General features: G+C 41.1%; 1 protein-coding gene across 3 annotated transcripts in view; it reads left to right on the top strand.

The window, feature by feature from the left end:
• The window catches only part of iqsec2b (IQ motif and Sec7 domain ArfGEF 2b), a gene marked incomplete at its 3' end in the record, with an annotated part of 32,757 nt that extends 10,286 nt beyond the window's left edge, over window positions 1-22,471 (top strand). Inside the window, 13 exon segments of one of the 3 annotated variants that reach the window (XM_024293019.2) lie at window positions 15,266-15,548; window positions 15,629-15,946; window positions 16,037-17,091; window positions 17,167-17,328; window positions 17,460-17,582; window positions 18,036-18,202; window positions 18,307-18,431; window positions 18,531-18,656; window positions 18,761-18,860; window positions 19,782-19,943; window positions 20,095-20,289; window positions 20,474-20,523; window positions 21,739-22,471. In XM_024293019.2, coding sequence (XP_024148787.1) covers window positions 15,266-15,548; window positions 15,629-15,946; window positions 16,037-17,091; window positions 17,167-17,328; window positions 17,460-17,582; window positions 18,036-18,202; window positions 18,307-18,431; window positions 18,531-18,656; window positions 18,761-18,860; window positions 19,782-19,943; window positions 20,095-20,289; window positions 20,474-20,523; window positions 21,739-22,471 — 3,599 coding nt within the window. 3 annotated transcript variants of the gene reach the window in all.

Here is a 22,471-nt window from a genome sequence, read left to right as displayed (position 1 = left end):
TTTTTCTTCTAATAGTAGACAGAACAACTGGTCCTTATGAAGGAAAGGATGAATGGGTCCATGTATGATGAGGTTTTGGGCTAAAACTTTCTTCCATCAGAGAGAATTGAGTATTAAACATAGCTGGATCTTCCAGCCTGACATTGATCAAGACAACAAAGGAGTGGCTACTGAAAAAGTATTTTAAGATTTTGGACTTGCCCAGCCAATCTCTCTACCTCAATCCAGTAGAGAATCTGTGATAGGAGCCCCAAAACATCACAGCTCTAGAGAAGATCTGCATGGAAGAATGGACCAAAATAGCAGCCACAGTCCCAACCTGATAAAGACCTATAGGAAACGTTTGACCTCCATCATTGTTGAGCAAGGTAAAATCACAAAATATTGAGGTGAACTTTTGTTTTTTGACCAAATACTTATTTAGTTAAAAAAATACATATACAATTTGACATCCTAAATTATGTTTTTACATTCTGTTTCTCACAGTTGAAGTGTATAATGATGAACATCATCAACATCAAGTGGGACAGCTTGAAGAATTGTTGAGGGAAAAATACTTTTTTCGTCCCACTTTAGAGTAGCTCTTGTCTAACTCTCAGAATTGTGTTTTGTTACTTGACTCGTATATTACTTTTTCCAAATAGAGAACCAGAAGCCTTTCTGGCATTGAAAGAGTAAGATAAATACAGTGCCTAACAAAAGCATAAAAGTAGCTGAAAACATCTGATTGTTGTAATTTGTTTAAGTAACTGAACATGAAATGAGTAAAATAGCACTTAAAATGTATTAGCAATGCATTGCAGTACTTGGATTCATCAGAAGTGATATTTTTACTGTAATTAATTACTTTGGCAACAAATTAGTCCTAATACTGATGCTAAAGATGCAACATCTAACTTTCACCTCCACCACACACAGCTCAAAATGGGATGCTTGTTTTGTAACCACAGAGTGTTTTCTTTGACTTGACCACAAACGCCTTCATAAGCGAGAGTCATCCATCTGACAGTTTGACCTGAATCCAGAAACTAACCAAGGCTCAAGTCTATATCTTCACCAAATCACTTTCTGAAACCTTCTCTGTGTTCAGTTTTGAGCTTGAGTGATGATGGATTACCCATCAGATCTTTAATTTACAGTTTTTTAAGTCACAAAGACAATGAAACATTAGCAGAAATGTGAAACGATGAGAACGCTGTTTAAAGGAATCTGAATTGAACAGTTTTGCGTTCTTTTAAAATACTAGTTATATTGGGGGTCGCACCTTTTGTCCCTCAAGGGCTGTGGAAAGGTTTAAGTCCAGAAATAGTCACCCCTCTTTGTGCACTTATTTTTGCACTAAAAGTGGAAGCAGCTAAAAGATTTAAGAAATAAATAATCAGCTGCTCTAGTTCATCCTTTTCAGATTGGTTCCTTACAAAATAAAAGTATTTCTTTCATTATTTTTTTTCTTTGTGCGCATGCATATTTATGCCCATTCACACGCTTTCATGCTAAACCACATCTAATCCTTTCCATTGACTTTTTATATAATTGCACCACCCACACACAGTTTGGTTGGAGTACTCCATTAGAATAGAAGGAGGGCATTTGTTCTTTACATGACCGTGTCAGAATAATGGATCAGATTGTTACTCAAATGTTATTGAAGCAAAACTTTTCTTAAAATCTTATGGAATTTTAGGTTTTAGATGAAAACAACTGAATTTCCACACAGCTAGAATCAAACCTGCACTTTATTCATTCTAAAAATAAAAAGGGAGTACGACTTTAAGCTTTCCACACGCTGGCCATCACATCTTGCAAAGTATAGTTCTACTATTTTTGGGGAGGATTTGGGTAGCTATTACACTGGTAGTATTTCAAAGTAGTTCTAGAATTGGTGTGTGCCACTATGCTTCACAGACTGAAGCTGTTAGACTGACTTGTTTTATTCAAGAATGCAGAACATTTCTCCAAACTATTCTTTCCTTTTTCATCTTATAATTTAAAGGGTCAAAGTTAAGCTTTTTTTATTCTTTGCCTCCTTCAATTTAGCCCATCACTGTACATAACTCTCTGGAGAACTCCATAAAAAGCAGAATTTCTTTGAAAACTTTCTTCTATTGAGCTTTTGCCCGTAAGAAACAGAATTGATTTTTTTTTTTTCTGCTTTAAAAGACCCCCTCCTGCTGCTTCTGCTCCATGGGAAGGACCATTGATCAAGACTGCTCATGTCGTTCAGGAAACTGATTCAAGCTGCTAAAATAAAAACAAATTGTAAGTTAAACTTGTTTGTCGTAATAAAAACTCAAAGGTTTCGATGCATTTTTAGCTCAGGTGGCCTGCAGAAAAGACTCAAATGCCAAACACAAGACGGAAACTTGATATTATTTCACTCGCAGCTCGTGGCCTTTTAGTGTGAAACAGCCCCCGGTTGAAGAACCATCCGGCTTTATGCCGGGCTTTGTTCGTGGAGCAATTTTAGTGAAGTGCCCTGAACAAATAAACACTTTGTCACAGCTGGGTTGCTGTCCTGGAAAAGCATCGGCTGGTACAGATGTCCTCAGGGAAGGCGTGAAGCTTCAGCTACGCATCGCATCCTAAAACATCCTAATGAAGCACAGGGAGGTCACAGCACAAAGCTGCTGGAAAAAGACTTATATACTTATGCAGCAGATTTATCCTAATGTTTTTATATCATAGCCCTTATAAGTAACTTATTTGTTTTTTGTTTGTTTTATTTAAAGTCTAAAAGAGAACTGTGGCAATCAAAAAATAAAGCAAAACTTACTTTCAAATTAAAAGACTTCTGTGTTCCAGGAGTTAAGGAACAAAAATCCTTTGTAAATTGGTGCTCTTGTCTCCCGGGAAATGTAACCCAAATGTTCACGTTCATTAAACTTTGCTCCTGGTATTTACTGATTCATGAGGAAATGATGTGCTTCTGCTTAATATTCCTGCAACAAAAGGCTCTGCAGGAGCTCCTGGGGGGTGAGCTGCAGATTTTGATGATAATTCTCTGCAAGTTCAACCCATGACGCAAACCGCTTCTCATTCTAGTAGTTTTTTTAGAAGGTCAGACGAATGTAATTTCTGCAGGGGGGAGAAGAAGAAGAAGAAGAAGAAGAAAAAAACAACCTAAAGTGGCCTGTGCTGTTTTTAGCTCAAGTGAGTCAAACGCGAGTTAGAACTATATTTGATTAGGAGTATTTCAGGGCGCTCGTGACAGATGGAGTGGTTGTATGTCTTGTATGTTCTTACTCATGGAGGAGGTTGGCATGGACTGTTGTATTTTCAGACTGTTTGGTCTCAGAGAAAAGAACTGTCACATATCACTTGTTTTAAAGCCCCATCTTTTGCTCTATTGTTAAAGTGTTCTTAGTGGTCTTTTAATTATGTCATTTTTTTGCCTAAATAAAAAAACCTGCCTTGTTTTCTAGAACATACTTTCTGTAGAGCGGGAGTAGTTAATTAAAAATCCACTTCTGTGCTATGGGCAGGACCATTGGCGTGAAGTAAGCCAGTGCTCATTTCCCCTCAGCCCTTTGGTTGCACTATCCTTCTAGCTTATAACCACTCACAACCAGTAACATTACCAGTGAAGCAAAAATGGCAAGTGATATTTGAGCTATCCCGCTTACAGTTTTAGCCAGATGCCATCTTAGCTGAGGAAAAATAAGGCATACATACCATGTATCTTCCAAAAGTATCCCTGGTGTTCCAAACATTGTGGAAGCCGGGCGGCATTTATTAAAGACTGGCGTTAATTCCCTCACAGACTGTATGATGATGGCTAATAGGTTCGTTTTGCGGTGGAATTTGGTCAGAAAATGCAGGCAACACCAGATGAACATTTTAGGATTTATTGAAATGATTAAATCATTGAATTATGTTCTGAACAGCCCTGGGTATGAACGTTTCTTTGAAGCATCATCAATCTTCGTATCATAAATCCTCTTTGCTTTCATGTGATTCATTTTGCTGGAGACACGCGCACCTTTCCATCTTTGCTCAGTAACACAAGTTAAAAGCAGTTATACTCATTTATACTAATTCATTGCTCGTTTTCTTTGCACCTCAACCAGGAAATCGCTTGCTTGTTTCCTGCGGCGTCCTCTCAATATTACCCATACGCTTGTGCTGTTCTTGGATACGCTTATGATCCATCCTAAAATGTCGTGCAGATTCCTAACCAGAATGTTCTTTGGCATATGCTACCACACAAAATTTTAACACTAAATTGATTGAGTGTTTCTTGGCCATCATTAAAGAACACAAATACCACAGACGCCCAGCGTCCAGTGTTGCCAGATTGAGTCTGCTCAAATCAGGCAAGTTTTTGCTCAATTTGGGTATTTATTGGAGACCGGCGTCTATTAGAGACCAGTCACTATTAGAATATGTATGATAGATCTATTTCTGTTCAAGTGGATGCATCTGAATGGAGCAGAGTAACTCTGATTGTAGTTTGTATGTCACACCTACAAGCCTTTTTAAACAGCAGTTTTTCATCTGGTCCTGATTTACAATGATTTGACTAAAGAAATATTATTTTCTTCTTTTGAGTTGTCCTCCATGAGAAGCAAACACCAAAAACACAATTTTCATCGAAGGGGCTCTACTCTAACAAAATTGTTTTTGGTGTTTTTACATTTTCTTGTGGCATTTTTTTGTTGATAGCGGACATATATAAAGAAAATTAATCTTCAAATGACATTCCTGAGTATTTCTTTAGTCGAATTGTTGTGAATTAGAAACAGATGATAAAAAGTAGTTTAAAAAGATTGTGTTTGTGATGTAGAAAATGCGTTGGGCGGGCCACAAACTCTCAGGGAGGGGAAAGGAAGACCACTGACAGTCCCACCAACAATTCTGAGGTGAATTTATAATGAACTACTGCTGCTCTGGAGAAACTATGTCCTTGAAAACATCAGTTTTTGTGTTTAGTTTGGCTAAAAACAGCACAATCCTAATTAAAAGACCACTGGGAACACTTTTATAGCTCAATAAATGGTTGAAGTGGGTCTTTAAACAGCTTTGGCAAAGAAAAAATAGGAATCTTTTTTCCATTCATCTTAAGTGCTGTTTTCTGAAGCAGCAGTTGTTTTTGGAGTAACTCCACTGTGTGAGATCCGGGATTCTGCGGAGCGGCTGCGTCTCGCACAGCTGGAAGACGTCACCCAGCTGCTCGAGCGTTGCCGCTCGCTTCCACTTTCACCCACTTTGCGGCCCTGAAAGTGTTTCCTCGCTAAAGTGACGGGGACTGCGTGTCCTTGAGAGCAGCTGGCCCCTCAGTGAGGAACCAGACATTTACATGCTAATGTCAACCACTGCTCACTCTTCAGCTGCAGATGGAGCCGCTCAAACTCCTGCCAAAAGAGGAGGCTTGTGTTTTACGTGCACTTCTGCGCGCTTTATAAAAATAGCTCAACCATTTCCATACATGTTGATCCATTAAAGAGCTCCCTTGTGAATCACAGTGGATAGAGCGTTATATCTTCAATAGAGTAGCAGCGCAAAGCTAAAAACACTGTTGAAACAGTCTGTTCTGCTGGTTTTCTTTTACTTTGTTATTTTTATTTCCATTGTATCTCTGCAACAAGTTAGTTTCCAGCTCGACCAGTTTTCTTTGTGTGGTTGTGAGGAGGTCAGATGCAGCATTCCTGCACATTACTTTTCATCACTCTCATTTAAACTCTTATGATTGTCTGTAAATGTGCAGCTTCAAATGCTTTCTCTGTGTGTCTCTGAATCTGCTTCAGCGCTGACCGCACGTGTCTCTCTGCTCCATCCACTCTGCTGTGTGTGTGTTTGTCGCCCATCTATGTTCCTTCCTGTCAGTGTCCGGCCTCCGTCCGTCTCGGGGCAGCCCTTCTCAGCTCCCACCACTCCCACGGCAGGGAGCAGCGCTGCCTTTGCAGCTTTATTTCCCACCAGTCTGACAGTTCACAGCTTCGGCACTCTCCATCAGTACTGCTGTCCCTCCATTGACCAAAGCTTACAGCAGGAGGACAGGTAAGGGCCTCAGTGGGGCCTGGTTACAGTGAGTACTCAAAAATAAGCTGTAAAGTCCCCTCTGAACATTCCTAAATCCTGACACCACCACCTAGTTCTCTCCCTGTTGCTCCAACCTGTTAGTTGCCCCATTACTTGATTTATGCTTGCCGTTTTGCCTCCTTTACCCCACTAAACAACTTGTGCTTCAGTTTGCTACCACTCCCTGCAGTTACTAATAATAAGCTGTGCCGTCCTACCAGTTTGACAGACTCGAAGCTCTTCTGGAAAAGGAAGTTCTTCAAAAAGCTACGGGATGAAGGTTGACTGAGTCACAAGTGAACCTGCTGATTCCACCCCCCACCCCCCTTTATCTCTCCCTGTATTCATCCTCCAGCTGATGCTTCTACATCTCTGCATGATGCTCCAACACTGCCATCTAATGGCATTGGATGTGCTTCCACAAAAAATAAAGAGCGCAACATTTGATGAGGATGCCAGCAGAATATTCTCCAAAAAAGCTGAACAATCTATCCTGCTGTAGATGTGTTCTTTAGGTTTTTTTTCTCTTTCTGCTGTTGGTCTCGTGCAGCTTTTCACTTCCTGTCTCGCTCTTTCTCTGTTTTCTCTCCATCTGCCCGCTGTCCTGTCTGCTGCTGTGTTGTGGCTCGTCCCGTTGTTGCTTTCCAAGTGAGGAGGACGAGGGCGCCCATCAGTTCTGTTGCTCTGCTTCAGGCTGCAGCAGCCCCTCCTCCCGCTGAGCCGGCCCGGTGCGGCGGCGACTCGCACATTTTTACCTGTGAAAGCACTTGCAGAAAACCGAATCCTCACCTGCGCACCACAATGACAAACAACACCAGAAATGCATGCAACCTGCGCTACTTTTGTGCCGTCATTGATTGTTTTTTTTCATGTATTTTATGGCCAAGCCTCTAATTCCCCCCATGAGGAATCTTGATGTTGTCTTCTGTTTTATTCTTTGCTGTTTCTTTCTCTCGTAGCTGTAAATGTGCTTGTTTGTTATAATCAGTGCAGATTGCTGTACATGTTTCTCCTTCATTATTACGCTTTGAAACTTTAAGCTGTAGCCAGACAAAATGTGTGTTTTATAAGCCTAACATGCCATTTTGGTCACTACTAATTCAAAACGATTCATTTCCAGTGAAAGTGTATGTCCTTCATTTATTTTTAGAGGCTCAACTTAAATATATGTTTGTGTTAGTTGAATTGTTTGTCTTTAAATCTTGTTCAAATGCTTTCATTTGCCTTTTCCACAACTCCAGCACAAAGATGTAGCAGTTTAGGCACAAGATTATAATAGAAATGTTGCAATAAGTCCATTGTTTGGTGTGCAATGTACAGAATGATTACTCTGTCTTTTCCTTGACAAACAGAATACCTGTGATATTATATTTTTAAGTCTGACTTGTTTACTTTTTTTTAAGTTTATGCTATCATATTTTTATTAACTTGTGCAATAATTATTCACATTTCTTTTGAGAAAAACATTCTGAGACGATAATATTTTTATTCATGTAAAACATATTTTAAAAGTTATTTTTCTTGTTATTTAACCCTGTATAGCCCACTACTTCAAATAATTGACAGAAAATTCATATTTTCTAGAATTAGGATGTTTTTTTGATGAAATCCACAAAAAATTGCAAAATATTATTTTTTAAGAGAGTTAGATAGAATCAGTTATGATTCTTTGGGTGGATTGGTAAGTTCTTGCTTGCAACTATGTTAATTTAAGATGGAAAAAAAATGTCATGAGTGTTCAGGAAAAAAAAACACTTTAAAACCCAAATTTTGGATTTGTCTCCCAGGTTTTGGAGGAGTTTGGCTAATAAACAAGGAAACTTTGGTACACAGGAGTGAAATGTATTTAGTGAACTGAAATAAGTTCTAGGGCTGTCTGAATAGATTGAAGTAAATCAGTTGTTGTACTCTAGCTGTTTAATATAAAACATAGGAGATGTAAAAAGTAAAAAAAAGGCCAACATATTTACACACTTTCCAAAACATGATGACATTTTTGCACTTAATCGTGACTCACAAATTCTTTTTTGAGGTGAAAGGTTTAGGCACCTCTGGTATCAAGAGACACTAGATTGTAGTGACATTTGTGTGTTATCTTCTACAGATCGACTGCTAAGATTTTTGTGCTACATCCAAAACTATTTATAACTTTTTTTTCTTTCAAATTTGTTCAGCTTGCAAAATTTCTTCCAAAGCCAGACCATCTTGAGCAAGAAAAACGTTCACATTTTTATATTGCAAGTTTCACTTAAATCGCTCAGCTTTCTGCAGTCAGTATGTGGTGGAAACTCATTCCACATTAGATTAAGTTTGATTAGAAAAGATTTTAAAATACCTAGAATTGTAATGGAATGAAATAGATGAATTTTGTAATACCATAAAGTAGGTTAAATGCTGTCCCAAAGAGAGAAATAGGACCTATTTAGCAAGATAATCTCCCATCAGCTGTGAAGTAGTTCAGGAAATGAGCAGCTTGCAGTAAATGAGCCATAATACAAGAATGAAGCTGAACTACTACTTTGAAATGGATCCAAACTAGACTCATGCAGTCAACAAGACGTGTTTAAAAGAAGCCAAGTGTTGGGAGTGTCGCATCTCAGGCTGGAAACGTCGAGAAGCAGATTTTAAAAATGTAAAACATTCAAGGAATATTTTGAAAGCATGTTGCTAACAACAGCTTAACACATGCATAGTAAACGTGGACTTAAATTTGAAGACAAATATAACACAGTTTGGTGATTTCTTTTGAAATAATTGTTTTTATGAAGCTGTTGTTCATCTATCATTAAATGTACATGGTGTTTTGAAATGGCAAAGACAAATTTTGTACCATATTGTAGAAAATATACAGGAAATTCTAGTTTTAAATGTCTTTTTTTGCCAGTACTACATCCCTTTATATAAACACTGATATTTCTCCAATAAAAGTGAAGATCTATAAATGGCGTCGTTTTGTCTGTTCCTGTTATTCGTGTTTTCATTAAGTGAGGCTGGTGAAAGTGTCAGAGCTGTGACAGTGGGATGGACCAGGAAGTTCACGGCTGCCAAAAGGCTGTCAAGAATGCAGCTTGTAGAGCTTCACAAGTGGAACAAGAGCCAATATGATTGTGTGTTTGTGTTAATGAAAGATTAGCATCACTGTGAGAGTGAGGATGTGAATCACAGTCAGCACGGGACTTTTTTTTTTCTATCAGCAACATGGTAAGAGCCTTTTGGTTTGAATATTTATCGTTTCACTTTTGGAATTGGTTTGGCAAATTCGTCAAGCGTGGCGTCGACTTGAGCTATAACTCGACAGCGTTTGAATGCTGGCACAACTTGTCTGCACAAGTCACACTCACAGACAGTAGAAGACTCAATAAATTAGGCTTTTTTATGCCTTTCTTCAAAGGATAGGAGGGTTTTTAGTGAGATCTACACAAATGCAGTTTTTTAAAAGTGATGCATGTGATATTATTGTCTATGAAATTCAAAGAAAGTGGAAAAAATAGAAAAGCTTTTGCAGACACATTTTTACCACTACTGTGTATCCTAAAATTTTCTTTTGCAGCCTACATTTACAAACTGCATAAAAATATATTTTGGAAGTGGTACAACCTGTCCATGTAACAAATAAATCAAATTTACTATAAAAAACAAAAAAACCTTTAAGGTGTTAGTGGTTTTGTTTCCCAGTTCTCTCAAGAACCTCAATGGTGCACAATCTAGGGATCTGATGTTTCTGTTTGAATGTAGAGGACTGTGTCAGAAAGGGGAACTGACGCCAAGAGGACCTGCTAGCAGTCAAGATGGCGGCTGAAAATCATTTGCTGGAAATGGGAATTCCTCAAGATTTCAGAGTTGTGGCCACTTTTATTAAAACTTTTTTTTATCTTAAAATGGGTCAAAGAGGGTAGACGCTTTATTAAAGGATATTAACAAAAGTGTTCAGATTTGTGAAACTATTAAGACATTGGACTTTTAGCTCCAGACCAGCATTTAAGTTTGACCACACCTCTTGGGTGTTTTGGGCATCTGGGATCTGCCCTTTTGGGGAGGGATACTGTCAGGATTCTATGCTCTGTATTTTGCGGTTCTTTTGTCGTATTCTGTTTTCCCTGTCAGTCTTACTATTTTCAGGTTTTTCATCCAAAACTGTCTTCATTCAGTTAATCAGCCTCAGTGTATTTAAGTGTCTGGTTTTCAGTTCATCGGTGTCAGATCATCTGTTCTGTTCTCACTGTTTTGGTTCTCCATGGATTTCAGTTTATTTATTAATTTTTTTAAGTTTCTGCCACCAAACCCGGTCTCCTGCGTTTGGGTCCTCCAGCAACACTTCCAGACACCTCCTTTAGGTCTATCCAGTTGTAATCTTCCAGAAGAATTCCTAGTGATCTTACAGTGAAATTCCGTCTCCCCTGTCTCTGCCATAAGGCTGGGTCACATCCAGTTTTTCTGCTGCAGTTCTACAACCCCTCTGTTAACTAAGATTACATGTTTGCCAAAACACCCTAACAAATAAGTACATATTTTTAACCCTCTTAATGCTAAAAAACAGATTTTATTCCTTCACATACCAGCGCTATACTGCTTTTCTCTGAAGATCAGCTAATTCACGTTGATCGTGTAAGGAGTTACAATATGTTAAAGAGCATAAAGGTTCAAAGCTTAAAACATTAAAAAAATATATAAAAATTAAATACAACATATCTGTTAGGGTTGTCAGTTATAAATAGACTTTTTCAACCACAAACGATTATGTTCCGATCTTGGACTTCCTTCCACCCAATGATTTTCAGCCGCCATCTTTTCTGCCACCTGGTCCCACTCGATCAACCACTGAATCATGAACAGGAGGATGATATGTATGAGCGAGGAGGATGCAGGCGGAGACTTTTCTGAGGCGGCCACTAAAGGGAGTAGCCCTGAACTCTTTCTCTACTTGAGCAATATTATATAAGTCTTCTCCATTTCCTCCACATATTATCAAACACTTTGAAACTGACTTTCCACTGTAAGTCTGCAGAGATCAGGCCAACACTCGGTGCCTCGTCTGCTGTCCAGACACCATTTGGGCTTTGAACTGAACGGACACATGAAGCAGTCGAGATCACAGTGCAGCGCAGCAGCTGGTGTGAGTTGGCGGATTTGATCCGTGAATGATTTGATTGTTTCCCCTTCAGATTGGCCTTTTGAAAGAATGAGGCCACTCTTGTACAGATTTTCCGCAGTCTTACACCGCTTTAAAGCCTGGAATTAACATCTAATTTTTTTTAGAATAGAATAATTATTGCTGCAGGCCCTTTTAGACTCTCAACTTTTTACAATCCACGTAACATGAAACGTCACAAAAATGTGTGATAAGATAATTGGAAACTGTACGAGACGTGTACGGTAAGAGGATGTGTGAGTTGAAATAAGTGACTGAAACAATGATTGGCATCCTCATGACATGCAGTGGAGAAGTTCCTGCCTTCCTGTCCTGCTGTGGGTTCAGCAACACAGTCCCACCTACTGCTGTGCTTTCAAGCACACATTCAGAAAGACATACAGTGTCTACACATGAATTTTGTATGATCGAGGAACAGGAGGCTGTACTTCACCGTGCACGCTTACCCATTCATGTTTTATTGTCTACTTTTGTTCTTTAAGCTCTTCTTAGTGATCATTCTCTGGTTCATCAGAATCCACCCATCTGTTTCAGCTCTAATTAAACGGTTGGACCTAGTAAATCTGCTGGCTGGTCTTTAGGAAGGACTCTCCGGAGACGCACTCTGTGGCACCGTCACAGAAAAACAGAGGGTCTTACATAAATGATGAGATGCAGATACCAGCTGTGATATGGCCGCCTTTAAAGTCTTATACAACAAACTTTTTGCTTGATTATCCTGGCTGTCACAAAACCTTATTACCTGGTTTTGATCAAAGTCTTGTTGCACTTTTGCTCGCCTTGGAGGTTCATCTGCAGGTTGAATACCAACTTTTGATTTGAGAGCTGAAAATTTCAATTAAACTTTGGAAACATTTAGATCAAAGCTTTGGTATCCAACCACTTTTTATGTGGTTTACATGTTTAGCGGTGGATGTCTTTGTTGTATGCAGAAAATTTCTTGAAAACATTGCAAAAGGCATTTATAATCCCAGTGACTGCTGATCTGTTTGGATTTAAATTTAAACGTTAAGGACCATTTGCTGTTTAGATCAATGCACTAAAATGCAACAAGCTGATTTTAGGGGGAAAAAAAACTAAAAAGTACAAATGTTCCCCTATTAAAAATGATGTTGAAATAAAACCATTTTAATAAGATGAAGCAACTTTTAATCCAAATGTAGGACACCAAAATATTTTATATAACTTTATGCCAGAGCATTTTTATTTTAAACGATAAAGGATTCGCTGATTTTTTTAAATTATTTTTTATTATGCAATGAGGAGTTTGTTGGTGAAATCAAATCAAGGACACAAACAAACAGAAACATTTAAGATTGCAAAAGTAATTCAGGCAAGTAAAGTGCAGAGAAAAGCAGTCATTTCAGTGAAAAAGTTCCTCCTGAACACAGAAGAAAGTATAGGTAGTCTTGAAGATATTAATTTGGTAGCAACAGTGTAAAAAAAAAAAATGTGCAAAGTTACGAGAGAAAAAAAGTAACTTCTATGTTTGAAAAACATGTTTAGAACTACAGAGTGGGAGGTTTTTATTTATTTTTTAGTATTATTAAATTTGTTTCAAATACATTAAAAAAAAATTAATATGATTGATATGAAGCAAACTTTAAACGTAAATTGGGTTAAAAAATGACAAATTACATTACTTCAAACTAGATACGAATCAAAAAAAGCATTTTTGAACGGATTTATTTTGACCTGACAACCAAAAGTAAGCAAGAAAACACATTCCTACAATTTACGTTAAGCAAATATCTCTAATAAGGGTTTATTTAGTAAACAGTCAGAAAAAAATGGTGTACAATCCAGATGAAGTAGTTGAGCAAAGGTCATTGGTTTACACATAAAAAAGCCTTTTGCTTGAACCTAATTGCCTGTAATTCTATCCTCGTAAATCCACACTTCCATCCAAGTACCGGAGAAACAATTCAATCCACAGAACAAAAATCCTTAAGAATCAGAAACTGTTTTTATGAAACAGAGGGGAAAAAGATAATGAAGGGGGACGCAGGTCCCAAGTCTAAAATCAGGTTTAAAACTGCAAAAAAAGTCTGAAGGGAGACAGATTACCTGTAGTTGGCCCCTTTAAAAGATTTTTTTCCATAAATATAAATATTACTAATCATTTAGCACTATTTTTTTATTCATAGATGTACAATAAAGTTTGTTGGTAGAAAAATGTTGATCCTTTGTTTGTGATAGTCATAAAAGTTGTTGTTTGGGCAGAAATCCTGAGGTCCCAGATGATTAATTCAGAATAAATGCATGAAACTAGGTTTGAGGCTCCATTAAGGTGTTTTGCCATTCAAATTGTAGTCATCTGTGATTCAGATAGATTAAAATACTACTATTACTCATGAAATTACAGCTAAGTGACAATTTCTCGCACCTTTTGACATTCAGAGGCATTTGCAGGGCTCAGCCTTTGTCTTTTATTTACTTCCTTGAAAAAAATCTGCAAGACTTCAGCCACTAAAACACTTCATGTAATCATCTTTTTTCAAATATCTTAAATTACCAGCACTCACAGAAATGTAAAAAAAAAAAGAATGTTGAATGTCATTTTCTACCTCTGGAGCATCTTAAACACCCACTTTAATGATGATAATAGTTGATGCATTGTCATGGCAACTACGCGTTTCATCCTAACAACCACCTCTCCGCCCACCAAAGTCCCACGGCAACCATCACCAAGCAACCCCCTCCCTCTCCTCAGTTTTTCTATTTAAGGAGCAGAAGAGGAGGAATCACTAAGAATGCTGTTCAGATTGCACTTTTCTGAAGGATGCAATTGAACGCAACAGGTTGTTGCCTGTAATTATTAAAAACTGGAAAGAAAGGCACGTTTTTTTTTAACACTGTAAAAATGATTATTCTTCTCATCTATGTTCATATTTTATTTCTGTGTTTTGGAAGTTATGCAACCAAAAACCGCACCATCCACCGCTGTGTTTTTAGACTCAACAATAATTGAGCCTGAGTCACGCTGGAAGGCACAGGATGTCATGCCAGCGGACCCGGCATTGTTCAGTGTGTTCTCCTCTGCCCACCGCAAAGATTCCTCATCTTGGTAAAACACTGGAGTGACTGTAGTTCAACAAAGCTGCCTGCAAGATGAGAATTTCAATCAATTAAACAGCTTCCTTCAACCTCAAAAAGACATTTCCCTCTGCCCCTTTCTTTTCTTGTGTGTTTGTTTTTACAAACACAAACGCAGGAAGGCTCTGCAGTCTAGCGGAACTGTGTCAGCCCAGGTTGGAGGAAGGACACTGTATCACCCACTTAAAGACTAACTTTTAATGCCTAATTTGGTGGGTGATAGAAAGCTGAGCATACACTCGATGTTGGGGCGCACACATGTAAACAACCCCTAAACTTAACTCCCTGCCTCTGTGTGGGACGGCCACCTCTGACAGGACGGGGTGGGGCTGGGACGAGGAGGAAATGTAAGCAGGAACATGTGACTCTCAAACACACTGATTAACCCGGGTGGACTGTTTTCTGGCTGGAATGGAAAACTGGAGGATTTCTGGACTCGAATGTCGCTGGATTTACTGCTGAAGGATACATTTGGGTGCACACTTTACCTTGTTGCTGCTGTAGCTTTACAGAAGACATTGAAACGTCACATTTGCAACTCTGGGAGGAGACTATTCTGTTTGTGCTGCCTTGGAACTATTTGATCTTTTCCTGAAATAATGCTGTGGCAGTGGAATGGCGTGACTGCTGACTTCTTGAAATGTTTTATTGCTGAAGTGTTGGTCAGAGAAAGCTCTGAAGAAGCAGCTTTGGAAAACATTAACCAAACTTTCTAAAGTGGAGCATAGATGTTTCTGTTCAAATGCTAACATACTATAAGATGGTGTAGTTCCTTAGAGATGACATAACTCAGATTAATACCTTTGATTTAAGTCAACAATGGCGTCCAGCAAGAAGTGGTTAGTTTCACGCCGCTCTAATTCTTACAAGTAAGTTGTATTAAAGTTTTAATCTGTTCACCGCATCTGTTTACAGTTAAATGTCTGCACTTTATTTGAATTCTTATAACTTTATCTTAAATGTTTGGACTCAAAACGAGATGTTCTGCTCTTATTTTTTAAGTGTTGAGGGCGAATCTCAGGGTCAAGAGGCAGGCACCCACAAAGACAGCTCTTTCAGCCAGACGCCTTACCATCGGGGGGCCGAACGCTACAGTGACAGCAGCAGCAGTGCTCCAATCGGATCCAGAACCCCCACCTCCAGCTCGGCCACCTTGGCCTGGGCGCTGCGGACTCGCCATCAACCTGCGAGCCTGGCCCTCCGCAAGCAAGAAGAAGAGGAGAACAAGAGGTGCAAGGCTCTTTCTGACAGCTATGAGCTCTCAACCGATCTGCAGGATAAGAAGGTAACTTTTCATTAGTAATGACGACCAATTGGAACCTAAATCTGCTAGAAAATATCTGAGTCTCGTTAATGTTTCTGCAGGTGGAAATGTTGGAAAGAAAGTACGGCGGATCCTTCGTAAGTCGCAGAGCAGCGAAGACCATCCAGACTGCCTTCAGGCAGTACCGCATGAACAAGAACTTTGAGCGGCTCCGGAGCTCTGCATCAGAGAGTCGCATGACGCGGCGGATCATCCTCTCCAACATGAGACTGCAGTATTCCTTCGACGAGCGGCAGCCGCAGCAGCAGGCCCAAACGCAGACCAACTTCACCCACAGCGTGGCCATAGGCCCCCCTCACTCCCCCGATCCAGACCGACCAGGAGACTACACACATCTGGAGGACTCCTTCTCTAAACAGGTGATCACAGATATTGAATCAGTATAAACTCCTGTCTATGCTTCCACTCTGTTTGACTGAATACTTAAACAGCCCCCCTTTTTCCACCAGGTCAAGTCTTTAGCTGACTCCATAGACGATGCCCTCACCTGCCGGGCGGGCTGCGATGACTCTCAGGAGGGCAGCAGGGAGGGCGGAGGGATTAGCGAAGACTTTGGAGAGTGCATGTGGAGCAGCAGCAGCAACCCCTCCTCCCAGAGAGGTCTGGGAGAGAGGGGCAGGGGAGCCGGAGGAGGGCTCAGCATGCACGGGGACAGTACAGCAACCTCATACAGTGACGTGACCCTTTACATGGATGACGGCATGCCGTCCTCTCCTCTGTCTCTGGACCGGGCGCCGAGCAGCACCGACACGGAGTACTGGGGGCCCGGGGGCGGCGTGGGAGGCCGCGAGGACAGCCGAGACACCGAGGGAGGCGGCAGCAGTAACAGTCGGCGCAGCACGCCCTGCACAGAGTGCAGAGATTACCGACAGAGGGGCGCACATCTGCCTCTTCTTACAATCGAGCCACCCAGCGACAGCTCAGTCGACATGAGTGACCGCTCAGACCGCGGCTCCCTGAGCAGACAGCTGGTCTACGAACAGGAACCTGCCGTCGGGTCGGGCTCCCCTCAGGGAACGCTCAAACACTCCCCCAACACGGGCACCCGGCCCTCCTCCACCACAGCTGCCCAGGGCCAGACCAGGGTCCCTGGAAGACCCCTACCCACCCACATCCCCCACCAAGTAGCAGCTCACCACCACCATCACCACCACCCAATCCATCACCATCAGTACCCCGATACCCCCTCCTCCTCCTCCTCCCCGCAGCAGCCACCCACCACCCCCCTGTCGTCGTCCTCTTCTACAGTTCTGCCGTCCGGAGGTCTGGAGCAGCCGTGCTGCTCTGACGGAGACAACGACTCCCTCAACTCCACCACCAACTCCAACGAGACGGTCAACTGCAGCTCGGGCTCCTCGTCTCAGGACAGCCTGCGGGAGCCTCTGCCCCCTCTAGGCAAGCAGACCTACCAGAGAGAGAGCCGCCACAGCTGGGACTCGCCACCCTTCAACAGTGATGTGGTACAGAGACGCCAGTACCGCATCGGTCTCAATCTTTTCAACAAGTAGGGTTCTAATAATCAGACTGTTTTTTTTTTTTCAAATCAAAGAAGCAGATTATATATATTTTTTACTTTTAGGAAGCCAGAGAAGGGGATCCAGTACCTAATAGAGAGGGGCTTCGTGTCAGACACTCCAGTTGGGATCGCTCGCTTCATCCTGGAGAGAAAAGGCTTGAGCAGACAGATGATCGGAGAATTTCTGGGAAACCGGCAGAAACAATTCAACAAAGATGTCTTAGAGTGAGTATTCACAGAAGACCAGAAAACAAAGCTTGAGACATATGTTAGGAAATGCATCATAACATGAGGGCAAATGTTCATCGTTTGACTCTCGTTTGACTCTCGTTTGACCGTGACTCTGTGTGTTTCAGCTGCGTGGTGGATGAGATGGACTTCTCCGGTATGGACATCGATGATGCTCTGAGGAAATTTCAGGCCCAAATTAGAGTTCAAGGAGAAGCACAGAAAGTAGAACGGCTGATTGAAGCCTTCAGGTTCGTATCAGATATTTCACCTAAAGGGGCCATACCATGATTTTCTTGTCTTTCAGAGTAACTTATATCCATGTAAACGATCATATATTACCTTTGGAACACAAAAAACAAATCATTTATTAAATATAAGTTATTTTTGTTAACTATTTTCACACCCAGAACTTAAACGACTCAATTTCTGAGGCTCCGCCTTTCACTCCTTGAGGGTGCAACCCACTTCATGACGTCCCGCTCGTTTTCGTGGGTATGGGAGGGGCTGCTGTTGAGAGGTTTTAGAGGATTACTCAGAAATGCGTGAACGGATCAAAATACCGCTTTGGGTTTTTTTTATAGTGAGGAATGAACAGTATAATACACCTAAACGCTCAAAAAGTTTATTTTTCATGGCATGGCCCCTTTAAAGTTTCTGCTGTTTTCAAAATAAAACATTTTCTATTTTATTTTTGTCTTTAGTCAGCGGTATTGTGTCTGCAATCCCACCCTGGTTCGGCAGTTCCAGAACCCAGACACCATCTTCATCTTGGCTTTTGCCATCATCCTCCTCAACACTGACATGTACAGCCCCAATGTGAAGGCGGAGAGGAAAATGAAACTCGAAGATTTCATCAAGAATTTGAGAGGTGCAGAAAAGACACTTGATGCATTTAAACTTTAGGTTTCCAAACTTTATGAAATCAATAAGAAATAATGATATTTTTGTTTTTCTTCATTGGTCTCAACAAAGGCGTCGACAATGGTCAGGACATACCCAGAGACCTGTTGGTCGGAATATACCAACGGATTCAGAAATGGGAGTTGCGGACCAACGATGACCACGTGTCCCAAGTGCAGGCGGTGGAAAGGGTCATTGTGGGTAAAAAACCTGTGAGTTCTTCATCTGAGTGAGACACCAGATGGGGCTCAGTAATGTGTGTTTACGGCATTTATTTCTGCTGTTTGTCCGTGTAGGTGTTGTCCCTTCCCCATCGCAGGCTGGTGTGTTGCTGTCAGCTCTACGAGGTCCCGGATCCTAACCGACCTCAGAGGACAGGAGTGCACCAACGAGAGGTCTTCCTCTTCAATGACCTGCTTGTGGTAAGACTCAGATTTGTTACTGTAAAGGATTGGCTCCAGCAACCCTTTGGACAAATGGATATTCCAGATTTTTTGAATGTAACTCTGCTTCTGTTATGCACCAGGTGACAAAAATCTTTCAGAAAAAGAAAACTTCTGTGACGTACAGCTTCAGACAATCCTTTCCTTTGGTGGAGATGCAAGTGCACATGTTCCAGAACTCATGTAAGAAGCAGATCTCCTTTTGCACCTCTGTGGTTCATGGTCAGGGGTCTGCAACCTGAAGCTCCAGGCCTCTTATATCCCTCCACAGTGGCTCTCTGGCGAAAGAAAAATAAAATAGTATTTTTTTTATAAGTAGGGGTTCCTAATTTTGAATTGATTTGATTTATTTTAGATAAGTTTATGACTGAGGTGACCAAACTGTAATGTTTTTTAGATCCCTGATGACATCATTAGGCCCTGTTTGCCCTGTACTTCCTCCAGAATACACAGATACTAGGCAAAACTTTGGTAAAAAGTCTGATCTTTTCTGATTGCTGAGTTAATTTTATTACTTTACAGTATATTTTATCTTATGTTGCATAACAATGGTTTGTAACTATTGAGAGGGGAGTGGCTAAAAGCTATAGATTTGTGTTTTCTTCAAATACTTTTCCTACTGGATCATTAACCAATCAGGTTTCATGTTGATGCTCCAGTTGACAGCCGTAGTAAGTAGGAAAAAGGATGGCACCTCACCAAAGTAAACCAAAAGTATAACAAGAAAAAATGTCATTTTTGTCTTGTGTTGTTTATGAATACATTTGCTTCACTTGAATGTTCCTGTTTCAGACAGGAAGTCTTTTATTTTGAAAGTAAGTCATATGAGCTTCTATCAAAAGTAGAAAACGACTTTACACTTTGAGAAAATTCCACTTTATCGTAGTATTTATTTATTTGCGCCCAAATATAAATATAATTCATATTTATTATGCAAAGTAGTTTCAAATCTTCCTGTAAGTGTAAAAAAAAGCCTTTGCAGCTTTTATTAGGTTTTGATCAGTACTCATCAGGCCCAAACTGCTCTTTTACTGGCAAAGGTTGCAGACCCCTGTTCTTGGTGGTCTGATCTGATTTGTTTCACACATTGTTTGCATTGTTCAGACTATCCTCATGGCATCCGGCTCACCTCAGCCAGCTTAGGAGGGGAGAGGAAAGTTCTCATCGTCTTTATGGCACCCAGTCAGCAGGACCGCACTCGCTTTGTTAGTGACCTCAGGGAGAGTATTGCTGAAGTACAAGAGATGGAGAAATATCGAGTGGAATGTAAGTACGCCATCTGCTGGACATTCCTCAAAATATTCCGTTCTGAGGCATATTGCTCTGTGTTAAACATCCATCTTACTTATAAATTAGACACATTTTTTCCCATACTTTTTTCTTTTAATATTCTCTGGCCTGCTGTTTGAATTTACAGCTGAGCTGGAGAAACAAAAAGGTGTGATGCGGCCCAGCTTGCTGACTGGGAGCATGGTTGGAGGAGGTGTAGGTGTGAAGAGCGATGTTGTGAATGGCACCTTGGGAAGAACAAGTTTTGATGACAACTGCTCGGTGGGTGAGGGTCTCAAACGCACGGCGCTCAGCTCATCTCTCAGGGACTTATCGGAGACAGGTGAGAAATTGTCCCCTCGTGAGATGGGGGGAGGTCATTCCCATTTTCTTACTGTATGATGGGGTAAATCATACTGGAAAAACTTGATCTCCTTTCCTTTTTGCATCTTTTTCTTTATTCTTTCTGGAAAAAAAACAACTATTTTTCACACTTTGCTAACCCGATTCTTCCTGGTGGGGTGCAGGGAAGCGTGGTCGCAGGAACAGTGTTGGGTCTTTGGACAGTACCATGGAAGTAAGTCTCTATGTTAGGTTAGATTTAGGCTGAATCTCACATCCACTCTTTGGATCCACCCCTTTGCATATCCACTAAAATAATGTGTAGAAATGTAATAACTTTTCATTTTTGTCTCTAAAGTAAATCAATCTTAGCTATCAATTGTGTCTCTTGATTCAATGCACAATGTACAACATGTATTAAACTGGAAACTGAAAACCCATATTTTTTCCGTGTAATCTTATAAAATGAGCCTTAAAGGTTACGCTAGTGCAAAGGTTCACATGTGTAAACGTGCCAGACTGCTGTAGTACAACATTAATGTAACACCTGATAACAGTGAACGTTAACATCCTTAAAATGTGTTTTCTTGAATGAAGAAAGACTTAGACTTGTACTGAACTTCTGAACCAAAAGGGAACTTGTAATAGTAGAATATAAAAGTCATGCAGGTTCAAGTCCAAGTCTGAATCCAGCTTTAAACAATTCCTCTAATTCATTCTTAATACTAAAAAGAGGATTTTTTTTATTTTTTATTTGTGGTTTGGTGTTTCATAGTCCTTTGTTTAAAGACCCTTTCTGACTTAAATTGTGTTTTAAAACGTGTTCTTGTGGCATTTTTCTCATGATGGAGGACATTGATAAAGAAAATTAAGTTTAAAATTGCATTTCTAAGTATTTCTTTATTTAAATCTTTTGTGAATCAGGAGATTTTATTTGTCAGACAGGAAATACACTGGGGGCCACTCACAACTCAGAAGCAAATCTCTAATGAGCTACAGTCAATCTGCAGAAACTATGTTCTAGAAAGCAATAGCTTTTTTTTTTTTTTTTTAATTTTGGATAAAACCAAAATAATCATAATTAAAAGACCAGTGAGAACGGTTTAAAAATGGATCACAAGATGATCAGAATGGGTCTTTTAGGTGGATTAGAGCCCCTATCTTTAACAATTTAAAGAGACACCCTGTGACATGGCTGTGTAAACTCAGGGATAAAGCTAAGGAGTGGAAGTGAGATTCATCCTTACAAAAATAACTCTTGCAGTCTTGCTTTTCCCCTCACCAGCGTCTTCCCTCATGCGTTTGGATTCCTGCATCCTGCTATAAGACTCTTTGCATGGCTGCATGACTTTATAGTTGCCCAAGCATGTTTATTTTGTGATGATCCAAGCAGGACGAGTCCGTCCTAAAGGTTTATTTTCTAAAGTCTGATGATACTTAATCTTCCCAGGGTTCCATCATTAGCAGCCCACAGCCTCACCAGCGCTACCCATTGTCAGGCGTCCTCCCTGGATGCTACGGGACAGAAGACTACCGGCCTCACCGCCCCATCCTGAGCCCCGGGACGGGGGTGGGGGGTGGGCCGGGGCAGAAACATACCACTGCTGGGACAGGAGTTGGGGGAGTCTCAAACAGTGTAGAGAGAACAGGAGCGGGGAGCGGCTCTGGGGGGAACAGCAGCACCAACAACAGCGGTTCCTTCCTGGGCTCACTCTTCGGCAGCAAACGCGCCAAACCACCAGGGCCCCTTATTCCACCGGGGCCACCCTACCCCGCGCCTGTACCCCCACCGAATACTGGCGGACCCCCTCCTCACTCCCCTTCATCTCTATGCCAGTTGGAGGGGGGGTCCTCCAAGATCCAGGCCCTCCACGCACAATACTGTCACGTGGGCAACGTACAGCCCCCACCACCTTACTACCATCACCATCGCTACCACGTCCAAGCTGTCCCCCCGCCCCTCCAAGGCGTGCCCCCCCTTACCTTACAGAGAGGTACTCTACCATGTCGAGCACCGCTAGGCCCAGCGCACGTCCAGCACCCGCAGCTGGCCCATCTCTCCCAGCTCTCCCAGCATGGGCCTCCGGTTCGCTACACCAACATGGTGGTAGGATGTCCCCCCCCCCTTTCTCCTCTCTCCCAACATTCCCAGAACCCACAGTTCGCCATGTACCACGCACAGC

This window comes from Oryzias melastigma, linkage group LG7, assembly GCF_002922805.2.
Source record: "Oryzias melastigma strain HK-1 linkage group LG7, ASM292280v2, whole genome shotgun sequence".
Lineage (NCBI taxonomy): Eukaryota > Metazoa > Chordata > Actinopteri > Beloniformes > Adrianichthyidae > Oryzias > Oryzias melastigma.
Note: the sequence above shows the minus strand (reverse complement) of the source record. Positions and strands in the feature narration are given on the sequence as shown.